The sequence below is a fragment of the Cibotium barometz genome, chromosome 46, assembly GCF_041138505.1.
Source record: "Cibotium barometz isolate CiBa-2024 chromosome 46, ASM4113850v1, whole genome shotgun sequence".
Taxonomy (NCBI): Eukaryota; Viridiplantae; Streptophyta; class Polypodiopsida; order Cyatheales; family Cibotiaceae; genus Cibotium; species Cibotium barometz.
The window spans coordinates 1,720,483-1,740,914 of NC_141091.1; the positions used below are offsets into that span (position 1 = coordinate 1,720,483).

Sequence of the window (20,432 nt, forward strand, 5' to 3'; positions counted from 1 at the left end):
TCCGGAGTTTGGAGGATCGTTTGTAACTCCTGTTTCCAAGGATTTCATTGTTCCTCCAAGGCTCACATCTGTGTTTTGGTTGCTCATTTCTTCTCAAAGCTCCTTGCTTGAGGTGGATTAGAGGGATTCTAGCCTTCTTAACATGGGAGCACTCTAGAGAGTGTTGGTTGTTTATTGGGAAGGCATATTCTTTTCAAAAGATCAAGAAGGCACGTGCCACTTCTGCAATGTGCCTATTTTTCCTTTCTGTAACACCATTCAATTGTTGCAGAGAGTACATGCATGTAAATTGTCTCTTGATTCCTTGCTTTCTCATGAAATCATTGAACTCCTTATAGTGAAAATTGTAACTTCCCTATGTGGGTATGCTAGCCCATTCGTCATGTCCTCACTCCGTTTTGCCACACTAGAATGCGCCTTTGCCAATGGGATGAAGGGGGGAGCTCCCTACGCCTAGATGGAGGCAACAAGACATGGTCCTTTACGATGGTTCTCTGTCTTAAAAGGCAGGGAAACAAGAAGCATGGAAGAGTGAAATCTACAGTCAAACCTATTCACACAAGCATCCATCTAGCATGTAAGACTCCAATAGCATGCAAGCAAGCAAAAAGAGGGAAGAAGAGGAGCTCACAAGTAAACTATTGCAAGGGAATGATTTTCCATTGCTTATTGTCAAAAATGACATATACAAATGACTAGCAAACTTAAAAATGGTATGGTCTCTATTACTAGTCTTAAGCAACTATGTACACGAAGTTCGTATACTTTCTCTATTTGATATTAAGAACAAGGTAAGGCCGCTTTATATGTTCTAGTGCCGTCTTACAAAAGTTCAGTGTGGCCGTTCGAGCAAGTAAGATGGCAAAACGCCTTACAATATGTCGGGTGGGTGAAACCATGTTAACCTACAGAGTGGTTAACACTTAATTCTCAGGATAGGCAAAATCATCAGCTAATAAACCACATCAATAAGAGCTTTCCATAAGGAAGAGTGAACCTAAGTGTTGTATGCAAACTACAGAAGTGATAAGAACTTACCTCACTCTAATTTTTGCTCCACAACGTTAAATTATAACAAATCAAGTATGGCTCAATTTGCAAATTTTCTTTGCCCATCAACGGTTTACAAATGATAGGGTGGAAAAAAACTTAACTACCCTTATTGTTGAATAGAACCTCCAAAAAGAGACTTGTAATCTTTGGGTTCTTGTCGTTGACAATGGATTGGGACATGCCATAATTCTTGAACATGTGCCAAAGATATCCAAATCATATGCTCTGCCTTGATGGTTTTACAAACAAAAATAAAATGTGGCTATTTGTTAAACCTAATAATGATGTTCAATCAAATCATTACCATATGTTGTCATAGGCAAATCGGCAAGTCCATCACAAAACCAATTGCTATAACTCCCATGGCTAAGCATGGCTAAGAAGTGAAAGGCATTGGTTGCGATAAACCTGGTGTTTCATGCAGGTCGTACTTACCTAATATACTCCTAAATGTCCTTTTACATTCTTTTCCAAAATAAATCTCTATCCAAGGCCTAAATAAATGGAAAAAATCCATCTATGACTTACATATGAAGGTACATGACACTCCATCTCCAATATGACTTACATACGAGGGTACATGACACTATGACTTACATATGACGGCGGTGCATGAATTCCCAACCACACAAACAATTGTTCATCATAATATATCCCTCTCGATTCCCTGCTTTATGTAAATTGGCATCCCCAAGGGATAAGAACCTTACACAAGTACTTTCATGTAGTGTGGAGATCAAGCCAATAAGGAACCATCAATCCACTAATTGTAAAGTAAGGCATGGAATTTTAGACTAAATAATAAGAACGAGAAAAATATGTCTCGTCTTTTAATTATAAAAATATAAGGGTCTTTATCAAGTGAACACATACACGCACACATGTACATTTGTGGGGGGCACTAGGTGTCCTACTCGTGAGAGAGAGAGAGAGAGAGAGAGAGAGAGAGAGAGAGAGAGGTTCTAAATTTGTAGCATTAAGCTGTCCAACCAATCTGTGAAGGGCAACATGCAAAAAGAACATGCTAAAACGATTCACATTCCAGAAAATAAGGTCCAAGGCTGCCGCCTAAAGCAGGCCTGTTCAGCTACAGCATAGTACTGTGGCCATGAACCCCGGTATTATGCAAAGCCGCAAAACAGTATTACTAAACGATGAATTTACACTGCTTCAACATTTAGCAGAAAAAATAGTTTTCAATATGCTTACTTAGAGCTAGCAAACAACACACGAACCTAATAAAGCAAAAGCCCACACAATCCATTCAACACACTGTCTACCCCTCCCACAACACCAACAGAACTCACTACAAGCCCAGTACCCTAATTTTTCTGGCTCCTACCATGAGAAATGAACAAGATACACACTTTTGGCAATGCTTCCACCACCAACTAAAAGGCTGGCCCACCTAAGAAAAAATTACAGTATAAATATTTACACCAGTATTGCATTGGTGTCAGCAACTTGCATGACACCTTTTTTTATTGCTCTTTTGTTTTAAATTCTCCCGGTGACAAAATTGGTCATATATACAAATGAATGTTTGAATAAAGTTCCAGTAAAAGAATCAAATATCGGCCCTGACATATGAACAGAGAGCTAGTTGAAAATTATAAGCCCAGATGATAAGAACCTCAAATGTTGACTCAGGTATATACATGAAACTCTGGGGCACTTAATCCTAGAGAGGTCCCACAGCAGTCACTACAAACAAACGTAGTCTCTGGTGTCCTGATGAAGTGATCAGCATGTCTTCCACAACCAGGCCTATTGCATTCTGCACATTTGGGCAACCTGAGCCAGCAGCAAGAACATAACAAGTCTAGGGAGAAGGTTTCTTCATAGTCATTGTCATTTATGCACCTTCCACACTCTTCACAACGAACAATACACAGAATACAGGCACGACACTCTTGAAGTTTGATTCCCTGCCTTTGCTGACATCTTTCCCTGGTACAATCAAAAACTAATCTTACATTGGTACACTTTGGACATTCTTCCACATCGATCGGTCTCTCGTCATCACACCAGGAAGCATAATGACCATTATGATAATACTGGGGTTTCCTTGAGCTAGACTGGTCCTGTGACCTCACACCGAGCATGTTCTGCAAGCTCTCTAGATGCTCCCTTGTTAAGCCATAAATATTTCTCACTCGTAACTGCTTCAAACCAAGCATTCCCGGACGTTTATGCTTTCTAAGTATCTCAACCATCCTCACAACAGCATCAGCACTTATCCTGCTACAACCTGGAAGATACAGCTGCAAACAACAAAAATATGAAGTCGGGACACTTACAGATGTCATCCCTCCCTGTGTCTGAAACCATACAGAAGGACATTGTACAACTTCATTCTTTCCTCAAGTAGCACAGACGTTTGATTGACAACATGCACATACACACCACAGCATGACTAGTAAATCCTTGTCCCAATCCTTGCTAGAATGTGTACCATAAAGGCTCTTGCTATGGCTACTAACACACTATGACACTGGTGACTTGGCTGCTCACATTTATACAGGCTTGTGCTCAGATGGGTACTGGGGAGGCTTGATTCTCATAGGGACCATGGAATTTGTGGATAAGTGTGTGGCTAACCCATTTTCCATATTGGTATGCCTAAATTTATACATGCACATAAAAGTAAGTTTCTATTACTTGAAAAAGCTAACTACACCACTACCATAATAAGCAAAAGGCCTACACTTCTGACTACCAAAATTGCAAACATCCTCTCTCTAGACTTGCCCATCAAAAAGAATGATTGCACCGCCGTGCTTTGACCAACGAGGTAGGTTAAGGCGATCTATTGATAGGCCACATGTCAACCTAGCAATGACCCATACATGAAGAATTGTTAACTAAGTGATCAACCACATCTGAGAAGTTGTCTCGAGGAAACAACTCCTCTTTGAAAATTCCTCCTAAAATCAGTTACCAGAAATAACACCAAAGGATCTCCCCGGAGCATAGGGATAAGGCTCGGTCCATCCAAACCACACCAATCAACCCTGGCATCCCACACGACTAGGACCTGCCCTAAGGGACCATCTGTTACGTATCTAACGCCAACCCTTGGGATTAGGGACTAATTCAACAAGGTTAGGGGAGCTGTGGGATTACGAAAAGCTAGTAGTCTTAGGTTATTATTGATCTATGGTGGGCTGGAGACCAAGAGGCTTACTCCTACCATGGACATGGTGGATCACAGGTAGACTTGCCGAGGGCCCCTATGGGCAAGCACTAGTGATATGGGATATTGAATCTAGGATTAAAGGGGAGACAGGAACAATGTTGGCTCAAAGATCTTCATGGCTTATGTGTGTGTGCAAAAGGATAGAGAGAGAAGAGAGAGACAGAGATATAGAGAGAGAACACTTTACCATGGCGGCACAACTCCACTTTGTTGATGAGGTTTCCCACCATGAGGAAGATCATCCTCAAGGGTTAGGGGAACACACCGACGTGTAACAGGAGGTGGTAGAAAGGGTCGAGAAAACTTACTTCGCGAAGCAGATAGCACAACTTTGGGCGAAGTTGCGAGAAGCGATCCAACTTTTGTGGGATCAGGTGGTTTTACTTCAACTAGCGGTGATTGGTGCAGTGGTTCCTACAGGACCACCAGCAGTAGCTTCTCCTTTCGCACCTGAGGCTTTTGCGGGTGAGAAAAAGGAGAGGACCCAAGAGATGGTTGACTCTTGGCTCAACCGCAAGAACGTACACTTCAAGTTCCACCCATTCTCCGAAGCCCATAAAATTCAGATGGTAGGGATCTCTTGAAAGGAAAAGCCAACGCATGGTGTGGAGAGAACTCAAGAATAAACCGAGTACTTGGACGAAGTTCGAGACAGTGTTTCGAGATGAGTTCCTCTAGGCAGAGGATGAGTTTGATATTGTGGCCAAGCTTACACACTTGGACATGAAGAACATGTGAGATTCAAAGAGTTGCAGTCCTGAGCGGCACACATGGATGCCACAACATTGTGTGGGTTTTTAAACCGTGGATTGGCACAAGAATACAAGCTCCAAGTAAAGAATAATCATAGTAGGACATTGGAGGATGATATCTGGTATGGTAGGATCTATGACAAGCCAAAAGATTAAGTCTAAGAAGGCTCCACAAAACCCTACCTAATCTTTAGGTGAACCCAATCCGAAGAAGGATCAGAAGCACCATCATACCCTTTAAGGGACGACAAGTGTTTCACTTGCGGGTTAGAAGGGCCATATAAAGGCGAGTAATCAAAAGGCGAAGAGCAAGGCACAACTCATTTGACCGAAGTAACAGGTAACCCTCAAATTTCTTCCATGGATACTGTTGTTTTAAGTCAAAGTGCTTGCATGGAATGTGTTTTCAACGTGGCAATCTTCAGTACTAATGACTTCATATGTATGTATGGTGTAACCACTCCCTATGGGAGGCCTACAAATCGGAAGACAAAATACACATTTTTAGATCACTTAACTAATACCAACAATGGACATTATTAGCAACATTAAAACTGAAAAAAATGACCAAGAACACTTGACACCATCACTTGGGCTCGGTATACTTCCATCATCGGCTAAGTCTTCAAAAATATATTGGGCCTCATCAGGAGATTCCCCTTTGCTCCAGCGGATCCTATTGATCCCTGCCAGCTTTATTCTTGTGATTATGGGCTAGGAGGTATTTCTCCATGATACAGACCACATCAACCTCAAACAGGCTAATCAAATTTGTGTTCTGGTAGAGATATTCCTCTTCTTCATCCAAGTCCAGTCCCTCCAGTATGTTTACTCCTTCGGCTACTTTCGGCCGAGAAGGATTCTCCACTTTCCTACGGCTAGCCACACTGAAAGCCTGACTTTCTTCTTGGCTCTCCGGATGGTTATTCTATCCGCATCCCAATCCTACTTAATCCATGCATGTCTAAGCCATGGTCTTCCCAATAACATCGAGTAGGCACCTTTTATATCCTCCATGCGGAGCACCACCACTGTAATCTAAAAGGTGAATCTATAGACTTCCAGTGTGAGCCCGCGGATTAATCCCAGCAGCTGGACTCGGTGCTAATCTTCCATTTTTACCACGAACGGGGCTAGATCCTAGCTGCTCAATCCAAGCTTTTGGCATGTCGTATCCAACAAAGTGTTAACTCTCTATCCTCCATCCAGTAGTACTTGTGCTATGTCCACTCCAGCTAGCTTGACCTGGATCATTGGGATGGCTTCATCATAGATCTGGGCTTCCTTTGTCAGAGTCTCTATCTTCTCAATGTGCATGGCTTCTAAAGTCTGTGATGGTACCGTCCTCTCCTCTTGGGGCATCAGGTGGCGTACCAGCTACTCTCTGAAGTTCGACACGAATGTGAGGAGCTATTCCACCGACATATGGATCGGTGGTTGCTGCTTCAGATCTTCCCACAGATCATATGGGAGTGTTTCTCCTTCTACAAACTTGATTCGGCTTTCCTCTTACTTCGGTGCCTCCGCACCTTTCTCCTTCCTTGGTGCCTCACCTTTATGAGGGTTTTCCTTTGCCCATGTCGAGGACACGTATCCTCCCTGGTCTAGGGTTTGTTGGATTGGATTAATTGGTTGTATGGTGACTTCTACATCTTGCTGCGACACATTGTTCATGGCCCTTTCTGGCTCCTCCTTCCGTAACACTTCCCCAACTTGTTGCTTCTCCACCTAGTATGACACCTCCGTGCAAACCTTGTGGTTCTCCTGCCAGGTGACCACCTTTTGCTTCCTCTACTTATCCGAGGTCGGCTCTTTCCCCGCCTCCGAAGACTCGAGTTGCATGGACTTGGTCACTGCCATGGCTGATGATTCTACCGCCTCTGTGGGGTCCGCTTGATTCCTTCGTGCTTGTCCAACGACATTCACTGTCGGTGTGGGCGGGCCCAATGTTGAAGCTTACGCTTCTTCCACCTCGGCCCTATGCTTCCTCCAGATCTTGCAGCGGATTTCTCGGAGAATTTTAGATACTTCACCGTAGTACATGGTCGTATTATAGAAGCCCCGGTTCTTCTTCTTATAATGATTTCAAGCCAGAGTTAGCAAATTGAAGTTCCCCAGCTTCTAGCTGTGCCAAGTAGCGCAGTTCACGTGCGGACATGAATGATGGACACAAACACAGAAGACGGCAAACAGTAAGTGAAATAAGCAACAAGACGCATCCTGGTCGCCAAAGTGTTGCTGGGTGACCGCTACCCAATAACCTATTGAGTGTCTCTGGTTATGCGCATAGCAATACACCAGCTTGATACAGAAAACATACTCTGAAAGACGCAAGAACCATAGCGTATTTGTCTTACAAGAGATACGAAACAGAACGATTACACAAGATAGATCGACTTGTATATATTACCCGATTGAAAACATAAAACATAACAAAGAAGACTTAAAAGACGGATATACAAAATGGTAGACGAGACGGATATACACAATGATAGAAGTTTGATTAATCACCACTCGGCTAACAGTAGCATGTGTACAGATTTTCGTTACAGCTTTATACTGCTTAATGCGCAATTATGGAGTAGTACAAGAGATGGCATCATGCTCTGAGCACAGCTGATTTACATCCATAATGGCCTAATTAACCAGCTGGACTAGAGTGTTAAATGTGTCGGGTGGACCATGGCTCTGACATTTCGACGATGTTCCAGCTCGTTCGGTGGTTGTCCAGCCCCAACAAGGCGGTTGAATGCCTTCTTTATAAAGTTTAGGATGTTGTTATGATAGAGCCAGTTGGTAAATCCGGAGTTTGGAGGATCGTTTGTAACTCCTATTTCCAAGGATTTCATTGTTCCTCCAAGGCTCACATCTGTGTTTTGGTTGCTCATTTCTTCCCAAAGCTCCTTGCTTGAGGTGGATTAGAGGGATTCTAGCCTTCTTAACATGGGAGCACTCTATGGAGTGTTGGTTGTTTATTGGGATCAAAGGTGTGTTTTGATGCAGCATAGTTGACTATATTATTGTTTCTAATAATTAGTCTAGATCGAGTTTGTATCAAAGGTCCCTAGTGCTTCTTGATAAGGTCTGTAAATTATTTCATACACTTTTTATTTTTGGTTAGTAGACTCACGTCTCTGGGGTCATGTCTCTAGGTTCATGCCTCTAGACTCATGTCTAGAGGCTCACATATGTAAGCTCACGTGTCTAGGTCTCACATATCCAACTTCATACCTCCAGACTCATGTCTCTAGGCTCACGTGTTTAGGCTCATGTATTTATTTTATAAAATTAGCTCATGTACTTTATTTTTATGAAATAAGTAGAGAGAATGTAGGGGAGAGGGAGAGCTTGCAAGAAAACACACACACACACAAGAGAGCAAGACACAAGAGAGAGATGGATGGCTGAATTATCTTCTATATTCTTCTTTTCTCTACAACCATACACTTGAGAGATAAGAGTATATACTATATGGGAAAGTACTCTCCTACTATAACATACAATGGTCATCCAATAGTGTGAACCTGACTATATGAGATGGCGCCATAACTATGGCATAACTCTAGGACTCCAAAGTGGTTATTATCACACAACCTGTCATCCACTAGCGGCATATCAACCATAATCTCACCAACCGTGCTAGTGTTATGAGTGTAGATTCTATCACCTAAACAGATCATCAATGGTCACAGCACTAGTTGAGCGCTCGATATCTCAACACTCTCCCTTAAGCTCAACTCCATACACTACAATCTAAGTAAGCTCCTAAACCTATGGAGCTTCTTTATGCTTAGTGCCTTTGTGAAGATGTTAACCCCATATGATTCTCTATGTTGATATATACCAAATCTACATCACCTACTAGAACCTTATCCCTCATCACCACAAAGTGATAATGCATCTCAATGTGCTTCATTCTAGCATGGTATATTTGGTTATTGGCCAACTGTATGCTACTCATGTTGTCACAAATAAATGACAACAGCCCTATCTAAAGGCTCACCCATATCACCAAGTAGCTTTTGAAACTAAGCTAGCACTCCTATACTATGTCTCTGTACTCACGAAAAGGCAATTGTCGATTGTTTCTTTCTGCTCGAACTCACATCAGCACTCACAAAAGAAAACATAAAGCTATTGGTAGATCTTCAACGCTATCAGTCCAATCAGCATCTGTGTACACATGTAGTTGTATCTTTGTGCCAACCTAATAAAAAAGTCCATAATCAATTATGGACTTTATGTACCTAAGAATCCGTCTAGCCACATCAAAGTGTGGCTTCCATAGGCCTGCATAAACTGACTCACAAGTCCAACAACATAGCTTAAGTCTGGCCTAGTAATGGTCATGTAGATCAAGCTACCCACCATGCACTTGTACATGGTGGGGTCCTCCAAATGCTCACCTATATCTACAGAAACCTTTGTCTTCTACTCCAATGGCATAGAAATAGGCTTATAGCCTATTATACCATACTTGGACAACATGTCCAAGCTATACTACCTCTATAACAACCAAATTCCATGAGGTGATCTCACCACCTCTATGCCTAAGAAATATCGTAGCTCACCAAATCCCTTCATCTTAAACTTCTACTTCAAAAGTCTCCTGACATCATGTATGTCAGCATCACTATCTCGCTAGTGATAATCAAGTTATCCACATAAATGTTTAATAGCATGATCCCTCCGTTTGTCTTTTTCAAGCAAGTGACAAATCTGCATTGGTCTCTAAATAATGACAAGATACTCCCCGATCTTATTTGACCATGTTTTGAGTACTTGGCTTCAGGCCATACAAGGCTTTGCGTAACATGCACACAAAATCTGGGTGTACATCACTCTCATAACCTGATGGTTGCATCATGTATACTTCTTCTTGCAAATAACCATACAAGAAAGCATTCTTTACATCCATTTGATGTAAAGACTAACCCTTTGCTGGCTACAGCCATAGCAATGACAACTCTCATATTCATTCAACTGGGCTAAATGTCTCCTCATAGTCAATGCACATAACCCTTGGCAACCAATGTTGCCTTATAACTACTCTCACTTGTCTATCTGAGATATGCTTAACCTTATACACCCACTTACATCCGATTACCCTCTTTTTCTTAGACAAAAGCACTAACTCCCATGTTGAATTTGCATCCAATGTTGCCATCTCCTCATTTATGGCATCTTTTCATTTTTTATTTCTAAGTGTATACTCACAAGTGGGGTCCAACACTCATGTATTTCTTTAACCATGTAAGCATAATGATGGGTTGTATATCCATCATATCTCAACCTATCAATAGGATATCTAACCCTCTTAGACTTGCGTACACCTAGATCACTGCCAGGTATCCTCAAAACAACCCTCGTTCTCCTTACACCAGGAGTAATCACTGACGGAATGCCAAGCTCCTCATCAAGGCTCTTCTTAGAGCCACTAAAGTCATTATCCACATATGAGTGACCTACTGTGACAGATCAAGCACAAAAAGTTGATCTACCTTTTCCCTCCCTTTCTGCGTGATGATACATGTGTACCTACACTGTCCTTAACTTGCCTGACCATGGACTATCATTGGATCCCCACTATTAGATGACTCTCAGGTCCACTAAGCACCTATGATTGCTGCTCTACATGTGGAAAACATCATTACTTCTTACATCTGCATCTTTTGTTGCCTTCACTGGTGCATATTAGCTACTCATCTCATCAAAGACAACATATTTGCTTACTCACATCTCACGAGTGGTAGGGTTATAACATCTATTTGCTCTAAAGCATATCTAATGAAGATGCATTTCTTTGCCTTTATAGATCCAATTTGGTTCTCACTTCATTGGAAACATGTACATATGCAATACATCCAAACACTTTCAAGTGAGACACATCTAGTTTTATACCCATAAAATTATGTTCAGGCACATATCACCATGAACAGATGTAGTGGGTTTATAATGTAAACAATAATTTCTACTGCTTCAGCCCTAAAATAATCTGGCATATTCTTTTCAAAAGATCAAGAAGGCACGTGCCACTTCTGCAATGTGCCTATTTTTCCTTTCTGTAACACCATTCAATTGTTGCAGAGAGTACATGCATATAAATTGTCTCTTGATTCCTTGCTTTCTCATGAAATCATTGAACTCCTTATAGTAAAAATTGTGACTTCCCTATGTGGATATGCTAGCCCATTCGTCATGTCCTCACTCCGTTTTGCCACACTAGAATGCGCCTTTGCCAATGGGATGAAGGGGCGGGGAGCTCCCTACACCTAGATGGAGGCAACAAGACATGGTCCTTTACGATGGTTCTCTGTCTTAAAAGGCAGGGAAACAAGAAGCATGGAAGAGTGAAATCTACAGTCAAACCTATTCACACAAGCATCCATCTAGCATGTAAGACTCCAATAGCATGCAAGCAAGCAAAAAGAGGAAAGAAGAGGAGCTCACAAGTAAACTATTGCAAGGGAATGATTTTCCATTACTTATTGTCAAAAATGACATATACAAATGACTAGCAAACTTAAAAATGGTATGGCCTCTATTACTAGTCTTAAGCAACTATGTACACGAAGTTCGTAGACTTTCTCTATTTGATATTAAGAACAAGGTAAGGCCGCTTTATATGTTCTAGTGCTATCGTACCTAACGCCAACCCTTGGGATTAGGGACTAATTCAACAAGGTTAGGGGAGCCGTGGGATTACGAAAAGCTAGTAGTCTTAGGTTATTATTGATCTATGGTGGGCTGGAGACCAAGAGGCTTACTCCTACCATGGACATGGTGGATCACAGGTAGACTTGCCGAGGGCCCCTATGGGCAAGCACTAGTGATATGGGATATTGAATCTAGGATTAAGGGGGAGACAGGAACAATGTTGGCTCAAAGATCTTCATGGCTTATGTGTGTGTGCAAAAGGATAGAGAGAGAAGAGAGAGACAGAGACATAGAGAGAGAACACTTTACCATGGCGGCACAACTCCACTTTGTTGATGAGGTTTCCCACCATGAGGAAGATCATCCTCAAGGGTTAGGGAAACACACCGACGTGTAACAGGAGGTGGTAGAAAGGGTCGAGAAAACTTACTTCGCGAAGCAGATAGCACAACTTTGGGCGAAGTTGCGAGAAGCGATCCAACTTTTGTGGGATCAGGTGGTTTTACTTCAACTAGCGGTGATTGGTGCAGTGGTTCCTGCAGGACCACCAGCAGTAGCTTCTCCTTTCGCACCTGAGGCTTTTGCGGGTGAGAAAAAGGAGAGGACCCAAGAGATGGTTGACTCTTGGCTCAACCGCAAGAACGTACACTTCAAGTTCCACCCATTCTCCGAAGCCCATAAAATTCAGATGGTAGGGATCTCTTGAAAGGAAAAGCCAACGCATGGTGTGGAGAGAACTCAAGAATAAACCGAGTACTTGGACGAAGTTCGAGACAGTGTTTCGAGATGAGTTCCTCTAGGCAGAGGATGAGTTTGATATTGTGGCCAAGCTTACACACTTGGACATGAAGAACATGTGAGATTCAAAGAGTTGCAGTCCTGAGCGGCACACATGGATGCCACAACATTGTGTGGGTTTTTAAACCGTGGATTGGCACAAGAATACAAGCTCCAAGTAAAGAATAATCATAGTAGGACATTGGAGGATGATATCTGGTATGGTAGGATCTATGACAAGCCAAAAGATTAAGTCTAAGAAGGCTCCACAAAACCCTACCTAATCTTTAGGTGAACCCAATCCGAAGAAGGATCAGAAGCACCATCATACCCTTTAAGGGACGACAAGTGTTTCACTTGCAGGTTAGAAGTGCCATATAAAGGCGAGTAATCAAAAGGCGAAGAGCAAGGCACAACTCATTTGACCGAAGTAACAGGTAACCCTCAAATTTCTTCCATGGATACTGTTGTTTTAAGTCAAAGTGCTTGCATGGAATGTGTTTTCAACGTGGCAATCTTCAGTACTAATGACTTCATATGTATGTATGGTGTAACCACTCCCTATGGGAGGCCTACAAATCGGAAGACAAAATACACATTTTTAGATCACTTAACTAATACCAACAATGGACATTATTAGCAACATTAAAACTGAAAATGACCAAGAACACTTGACACCATCACTTGGGCCGGAAAGCGATAAAAGGGGTCCCACGACTGCATAAATGCAGTCGGCCAGCAAACAGGTGCCCACGACTGATGAAATCCAGTCGGCCAGCAGCCCAGTAGCCCACGACTGATCAACATGGAGTCGGCCAGCACTGGGGTGCTCCTGGCATCACCTGGCAGCCCTCCCAAGCCTCAGAAAAATGGGAAAAAATAGGGGAAAATACGGAGAGTGGGGAAAAATGGGAAAACACCTCATAAGGGCGGGCACACCCACAACAAAGGCCCTGGTGTATAAATCTAGACAGGAGATGACTTCTAACACCCCCTCTCAGCTCCTGGCTGTGTAACCAACCACTGGGAGCTAGGGTGCCGCCTGAGCAATTCCTGAGAGCGACTTCGTGAAGAGGTCCACCGTACTGTCCTCCGTCGAACAGAACTCCAGCAAGATGTCATCAGCAACGATCTGTTCACGAACAAAGTGCCTCTGGATGACCATGGGTTCCTCCAGTGGAAGCCCAAACCTGCCATCCAACCTCCTCCTGCTCCGTAAAACTGCTCCTGGGCCATAAGTAGATCCCCTCCTGTCCGAATCTCCTCCCCAAACCGAGTCACTCCAACCGCGGAGTCGGACTCCATCCAACAATCCCCCTCCTGTGTACAAGAGTCCATGATCCTTCGCATGCCGCAGAAACCACAGGAAACGCAATCCTACCTCCCAAAGAGACATCTGCAACCAAGAGCTCAACTGCCTCATCAGGAAGCTCCCATCCAATCCGGTGTCCATCAACCAGATCCATGAACCATACAGCTTCTGAATCACAGAGACATCACACTGCTCACAAGGATCAACACCTGTTACGGTGCACAAACAAGTCCTGGAAACCTTCTGAAGACCACGCAAGGCCTTCTGAAACCTGTCAACCACCCCCTCTGAATCCGGAACCACAAAGCCTGGAGAAACCACCTCCTTCTGCAAGTAAGCACCTGCCACCTGCCTGGCTTTCCGAAAGGTCCCCGTGGAAAGAACATCCTCAACTACTGGAAGTTCTATGTCCCGAACACTACGAGACATCAGAGCATAAGTGACCTGTTCAGCTTCCTCTGACTCATTAACACAAGAACTACCAACATCAGTACTGGAAAGTTCCTGCCAACTGCTGCCATCTACTGGCAAGCTATCCACCAGCTGGTCTCGGAAAGCCCGCTCCTGCAGCGTATCCACACTTGAGTAGCCATTAACAGACTGCCACTCATCACAATCCTGAGGACCTGGGAGAGAGAGTGCTAAAAGCCTGTAAACTCCATTCTCCACTCCACCTTCCCAAACCACTTGGCCTGTTGCTTTGTCCCGGAGAGCAACAAAATGCTCATCAAACTCCACCCGTACGCCAGTCTTGCAAACCTGATGCACTGACAACAGATGAAAACCAAGTGCCGGAACATACAACACCTCGGAGGAATGCTTCCCCCCTCTGCCATCGGGAACTATCTCCATCCTGCCCTCACTGTGAACTGGGATAGTGGACGTATCCCCAGTAAGAATATGACCAGAACACCTGCAGAGATCCTGTAAACCGGAACGGGAAGGAGTCATGTGCCTGGAAGCACCACTATCGAGAATCCACTCCCGAGTATCCGTTGCGGAGAGTCCTCCAATCTCCTCCCTGCCTGAAGAAAATGAAGCATCGGTGTCTAAAACCGGTCTATGGACACATAAAGCGGTAGTTCATTCACAATAACCTGGACTTACTGAGACACACATTCATAGAATCCTCGCTCCCTCGCTCAACAACACATTGGCCCCGAAGTCCGGCGCCCCTTGCGGTATTTCTTTATTGTTAAAAGGTTGGAAATTACAAAGCACAAGTGCAACAAAGCACTCTACTTGCATCAGCTGAGTTTTACAAATTCTGGGAGAAATTTGCCAGCATAACTGCACTAAAACTGTTCCATAACATCTCAGAATGAGTCCCAACTGACAGGCACACTTCCATAGGCATCAAGCTACCCAATGGAGTCCAAAACATCACAATTCAGCTTGCTGTAATTTTCTGCCCAGACCTGTTTTCAGCTCTGTTTTCAGCCCGAAATAACCCTTGCACTGTCCTGGAGGACTTTAGCAAAGTCCTACTGCATTTTGGCATCAACTGGGCAACATAACAGCCCAAAAACAGCACCTAAACAGCGCTGAAACAGCATTGTATTGAAGAGGTTATTACCCTCTTCCGTCCCTGCTTTGGTGTAGGAACCAACTACACCGGTTCCTGTTCAAGGAGGCAACTAGCCTTTGCATATAAGCATGAAATTCACACAACTGTACCTGATTTTATCTGATGAGAGCATTTCCATAGTCTGCAAGAGAGAGAAAGAGAGAGAGAGGCTGTGGGGAGCAAGCTCAACCCTCAATTCATGAGTTGTAGGGCAAGGGAGTGCACCACCATAGCTGTTTTTCCTGCAACAAAACCACACGATGGCTGCAAATGAGCCTCCTTCCCCAAATTCCCACGCTTCCCTCTTCTCAATGAGGAAAATGTACCAAAATTTGACACTTGGCACATTTTTAAGCCTTTTCCACATGCAATCTTCCAGGCTAAAAATCTCCTGACTGGTTCACATTCTCACAACAGTCCTTTGTCAGCTTTTGGTCCCCTTGACATTCCGCACAAACTGACGCGAACACTTTTCAATTCCGACACTGCCAAAAATAGCAGTTCCCTAGATTTTAGGGATGATGTCATCTACATTCCTTCTGGTCTCCTGACCATCTTTGACCACTATGGTCACTCCAGAATTTGCTTAGAATTCAAGATACATTCACATTTCGGTGGCGGCCACTTACTAATGTAAACTGGCCTATACCCTCATTCAGTGGCCATGTCCTGGACACTGTCATTCATCTTTCAGTGCCCATGTCCTGGACACTGTCATTCATCTTTCAGTGCAGGTCTCAGGCTTAGCCAACCATTGGTCCAAAGTCCCACTGGCTGACCCATTCTGACATTGCAATGGCCCAAGCCCTTCCAAGAGATCCCGGGGGAAAGCAACAGCAACCAAAGAGAAAGAAAAGAAAAATATATATATTTATAAAGAAATGTAAATAAGGAAAACAACTGCAAAAAGTTTCACCTCCTGGTGACATACCCCCCTCTTGAAAGAAGCAAGCGACCTCGATTGCAAGTCCACATGCAAACGGATGACACAGGACGATCACAAGATTCCCCACGTGATTAGTGTCATCGCATGTATCTCCTGCCAACGGATGACACGGGGCGATGATAGGAATTCCCCACTACCATTTGTGCCATCGCAGGTTTAAGCCTTTCAAATACATGTTTTCGGATGCAACACAGGGCGATAGCATATATGTTGTACTATTAGTGTCACAACATGTAAATCATTCATTTGAAGCGTAACAGATACAACTTCAAAGCACTGAAAGTTCATTCATTGATTAAGTCATTGACAACAAATGTCAAAACTGTACATTGCCAAACATATAATACAAATGTACAGGTCATTTAGAATTCAGCTTCAAAAAGCATATTAAACCACTGCAGGTTCTAACAGGAAGGCTTCCTTGTAAAGTTGCATCAACTGAGGTGAATCAGCCAGTTCAACCTCATCCATCCATTTAGCATCCATTGGTGAATAATTTCTGAATTTCACCAAGTATCTTCTTGCAACTTGTCCTTTCACTTTTCTGTCTTTATGGGTCAGAATCTGCTCAGGAACCAGAATTTCATCCAATTCCTCCACTTCAGGCTGTTCCTCTGGCACCATATCTTCTGGCACATTGCCAATAAAAGGCCTCAAAAGGCTCACATGAAATGCATTATGTATCTTCCAGGTTTCTGGCAATTTCAGCCTGTATGCTACATCACTTATCTTCTCTGAGACTTGGAAAGGACCATAATATCGCATACTCAGCTTAGGAAACAGACGTTCCTTGCCCTTTCTTTTTCTCAGTCGTGCCTTTTCAAAGCGCAATAAGACCCAGTCATTCTCTTTAAACAAGAGCTCTCGACGATGCATGTCAGCAGCTCTTTTCTGCTTAGCTTGTGACTTTTCCAAGGCATATTTGACCTTCTTATACGCTTCTTGCCATCCCTCAACATACCGATCTGCTTCAAATATCTTATCCTTTGTCTGCAGAATGGGAGGTACTTTCTTGCCACCTTCAACAATTTCAAAAGGCGCCTTGCCAGTAGAGGAATGCACTGTATTGTTGTAAGCATACTCTACTAGTGGCAAATAATGGTCCCAAGCTGCCTTATGTTCTGATACATAACATTTCAGCCGATCCAAAATAGTAGAGTTAGCCTCTTCAGACTGCCCATCAGTTTGAGGATGAAAAGAAGATGAGAATTTCAAGGTCGTGCCCATATTCTCAAACAATGCTTTCCAAAACAAGCTAGTCATCCTTGGGTCTCTATCACTGACTATAGACTGTGGCATACCATGGTATTTAAAGATATTCTGCATGAAAATCTTAACCATGTGCTCGGGCTTTATCTTCTTTCTAACAGGAATGAAGTGTGCCTGCTTGCTGAATCTACATATTATAGTCCAGATTCCATCATTGCCTGTCGTTGTCCTTGGAAGATCAAAAATAAAGTCCATGGCAATACTTTCCCATGGTCTCTCTGGAATAGGCAGTGGTTGCAATAACCCAGGTGCCTTCTGTCTATCAAACTTGACCTTCTAGCATACTAGGCAAGATCTGACATAAACATCAAGATCACGTCTCAAAGCTGGCCAATAAAAGAAAGTCTCAACCGCTTTCACTGTAGCATCAATGCCTCGATGTCCAACATACGGTGGAGCATGACTTTCTAACATTACTTTCGGCCTTAACTGCTTAGTCACACATAGCTTTCCATGCATCATGAGAAAGCCATCTTTCAGAACATAGTGATCATGATGTTGATTATTCATTAGCTACTCATAGATTCTGGAAAAATCTTCATCACTGGCATACTGTTCTTTCATATCATCCAATTCCTGGTGATAAGAAATAGAAACAGCTGACACTTGTAGTTTGCGAGACAATGCATCTGCAACCACATTCTTCTTGCCTTCCACATGCACTATCTGAAAATGGAACATTGACAGAAAATTTGCCCAACGCATGTGTTTCTCTGACAACTTTGCCTGTGTGAGAAAGTATCTGAGCGTCTGATGATCCGTTTGCACAACAAAATCAGCACCAAGTAAATAGTGTTTCCAACTGGTAAGTGCATGGATCACAGCTAACAGCTCTTTCTCATAAATCTGATAGTTCTTCTCAGTGTCAGAGAGTATTCTACTCTCATATGCCACGACTCGGCCATTCTGCATCAAGACAGCACCAATGCTGTTCCCACATGCATCACACTGCACAACAAATGATTTAGACAAATCTGGTAATATCAACACAGGATCTGTAGTCATTTTCTGTTTCAGGCATCTAAATGCTGATTTCTCTTTATCTGTCCATTGCCATTTAATGGCCTTCTTTTCAAGCGCATGCAACGGTGAAGCAATCTCTGCAAAATGCCTTACAAATCTGCGGTAGTAAGAGCATAGGCCAAGAAAACTGCGAACATCATGCACAGTCTGTAAATCTGGCCATGAAACGATTGCTTCAATCTTAGCAGGATCCATGGTGACACCATCCTTTGATACAATGTGCCCAAGGAAGTGAATTTCTTTTAGAAAGAATTCACTCTTCTTGCCATTAATGAGCAATCTGTTGTGTTTCAGCTCATTAAAGACTGCTGTCAGATGGTCTCTGTGCTCCTCTTCACTCTTTGAATAGACTATCATGTCATCAAAGAATGTGCCCACAAAGCTTCTGTAAGGACGGAAAATTCTATCCATCATTCTGTTAAATGTGGCAGGAGCATTTGTCAATCCAAAGGGCATGACTAAGAACTCATAGAGACCAAATGTAGTGCGAAATGCGGTCTTGTGCACATCCTCGGGTCTGATTCTAATCTGATGGTACCCACTCTTCAAATGTATCCTGCTAAACATTTCTGCTCCTTGCAAACGATCAAGAATATCATCTATGCGCGGAATCGGAAATCTATTCTTGATCGTGTTCTTGTTCAAGGCTCTGTAGTCAATACACATTCGCCATGAACCGTCTTTCTTTTGTACTAGTAACACAGGAGAACAAAACGGGGAACTACTGGGCTGAATTAGTCCCTTCTCTAACAGCTCATTAACATGTGTCATAATCTCTTTCTGCTGGGCTGCACTAACCCTGTACGGTGGCCTATTGGGCGGACTAGACCCTGGAATAAGATCTATGGCATGATCCTCTGGCCTCTCAGGGGGTAACTCTCCTGGTAAAGACTCTGAAAAGCAGTCTCTGAACGTATCCAAGAAAGCTTTTCTACCTTCGTCTAGTGTAGACAAATCAGTTTCAACTTCATTCACTTGCTTTGCAAAAACCAAGTACGCAGAAAGATGATTTTTCATTACTGAAGTTATAGCAGAAGCAGAAATGACTGGCACAGACTCTCCTTTCAGCTTCACATCCAAAACATGAGTCTTGTCCCTATGTACAATTGTGATTTTCTTGTTGAAAGCATCCAACACTGCATGTTTCCTATGACACCATGGAATTCCCAACAAGACATCACATCCTTCCAAGGGCATGATAAGAAACTCCTCTGTGTCCACATAACTCTGTATATGCATGCGAAGTTTGCCAAGTATAGGAGTGACAGGAACTGAATGCCCACGGCATACCAAATCAGCCTGTCCAACTGGTCCCATCTCTTCAGCACGAATTCCCAACTTGGCTACCAATGCCGGTGAAATAAAGTTGACTCGAGCACCAGGGTCAAAGAAAATCAGCACTGTAGCATCTCTGATTTTACCCCATGCTCTGCACAATTCTGTAGCATTATCACATGGCTGGTCACCAACCATGTCAGGTACCAATCCTGAACTCGGCATTGTCTTCTTCTTGAGTGGCCCTTCTTTATCCTCGGCATCTTTTGCTGGCTGTTGTGGACATTTTGCAGCCATATGCCCTTTCTATTCACAGATGAAACATTTCCCAGCTTGCATCAATGCCTTTCTCTCTTCAAATGACTTGCCATAGAGTGGCCTCTTCTGTCCTTTGCCTTGACCAACACTTTTCTGAGGTTGTGACGGCCAAGTCTTCTTCTCAAATGGCTTCTTTCTATAGAATGGTCTAGGTGGGAAATCCCTCTTCACAAGTGGTTCCTGTTTGCCCTGAGGTTCCTTATTCACTGTGCTCTTAAAGCCACGTGAACCTCCCTGTAGCAATGCATTAGCCATGTTTGCATTCTCAATGAGCTGAGTCATAT

The 20,432-nt window shown here is 43.2% G+C and overlaps 1 protein-coding gene across 1 annotated transcript in view; it reads right to left on the reverse strand.

Annotated features, from left to right (window-relative positions):
- Positions 1–2,498: 2,498 nt before the first annotated feature.
- The window catches only part of LOC147611797 (uncharacterized), a 33,747-nt gene continuing 15,813 nt past the window's right edge, over positions 2,499–20,432 (reverse strand). The window contains exon 3 of the mRNA XM_086783632.1: positions 2,499–3,317. Within this exon, the coding sequence (XP_086639758.1) occupies positions 2,700–3,317 (618 nt within the window). The 3' untranslated portion in view covers positions 2,499–2,699. The remainder of the gene's footprint in view (positions 3,318–20,432) is intronic.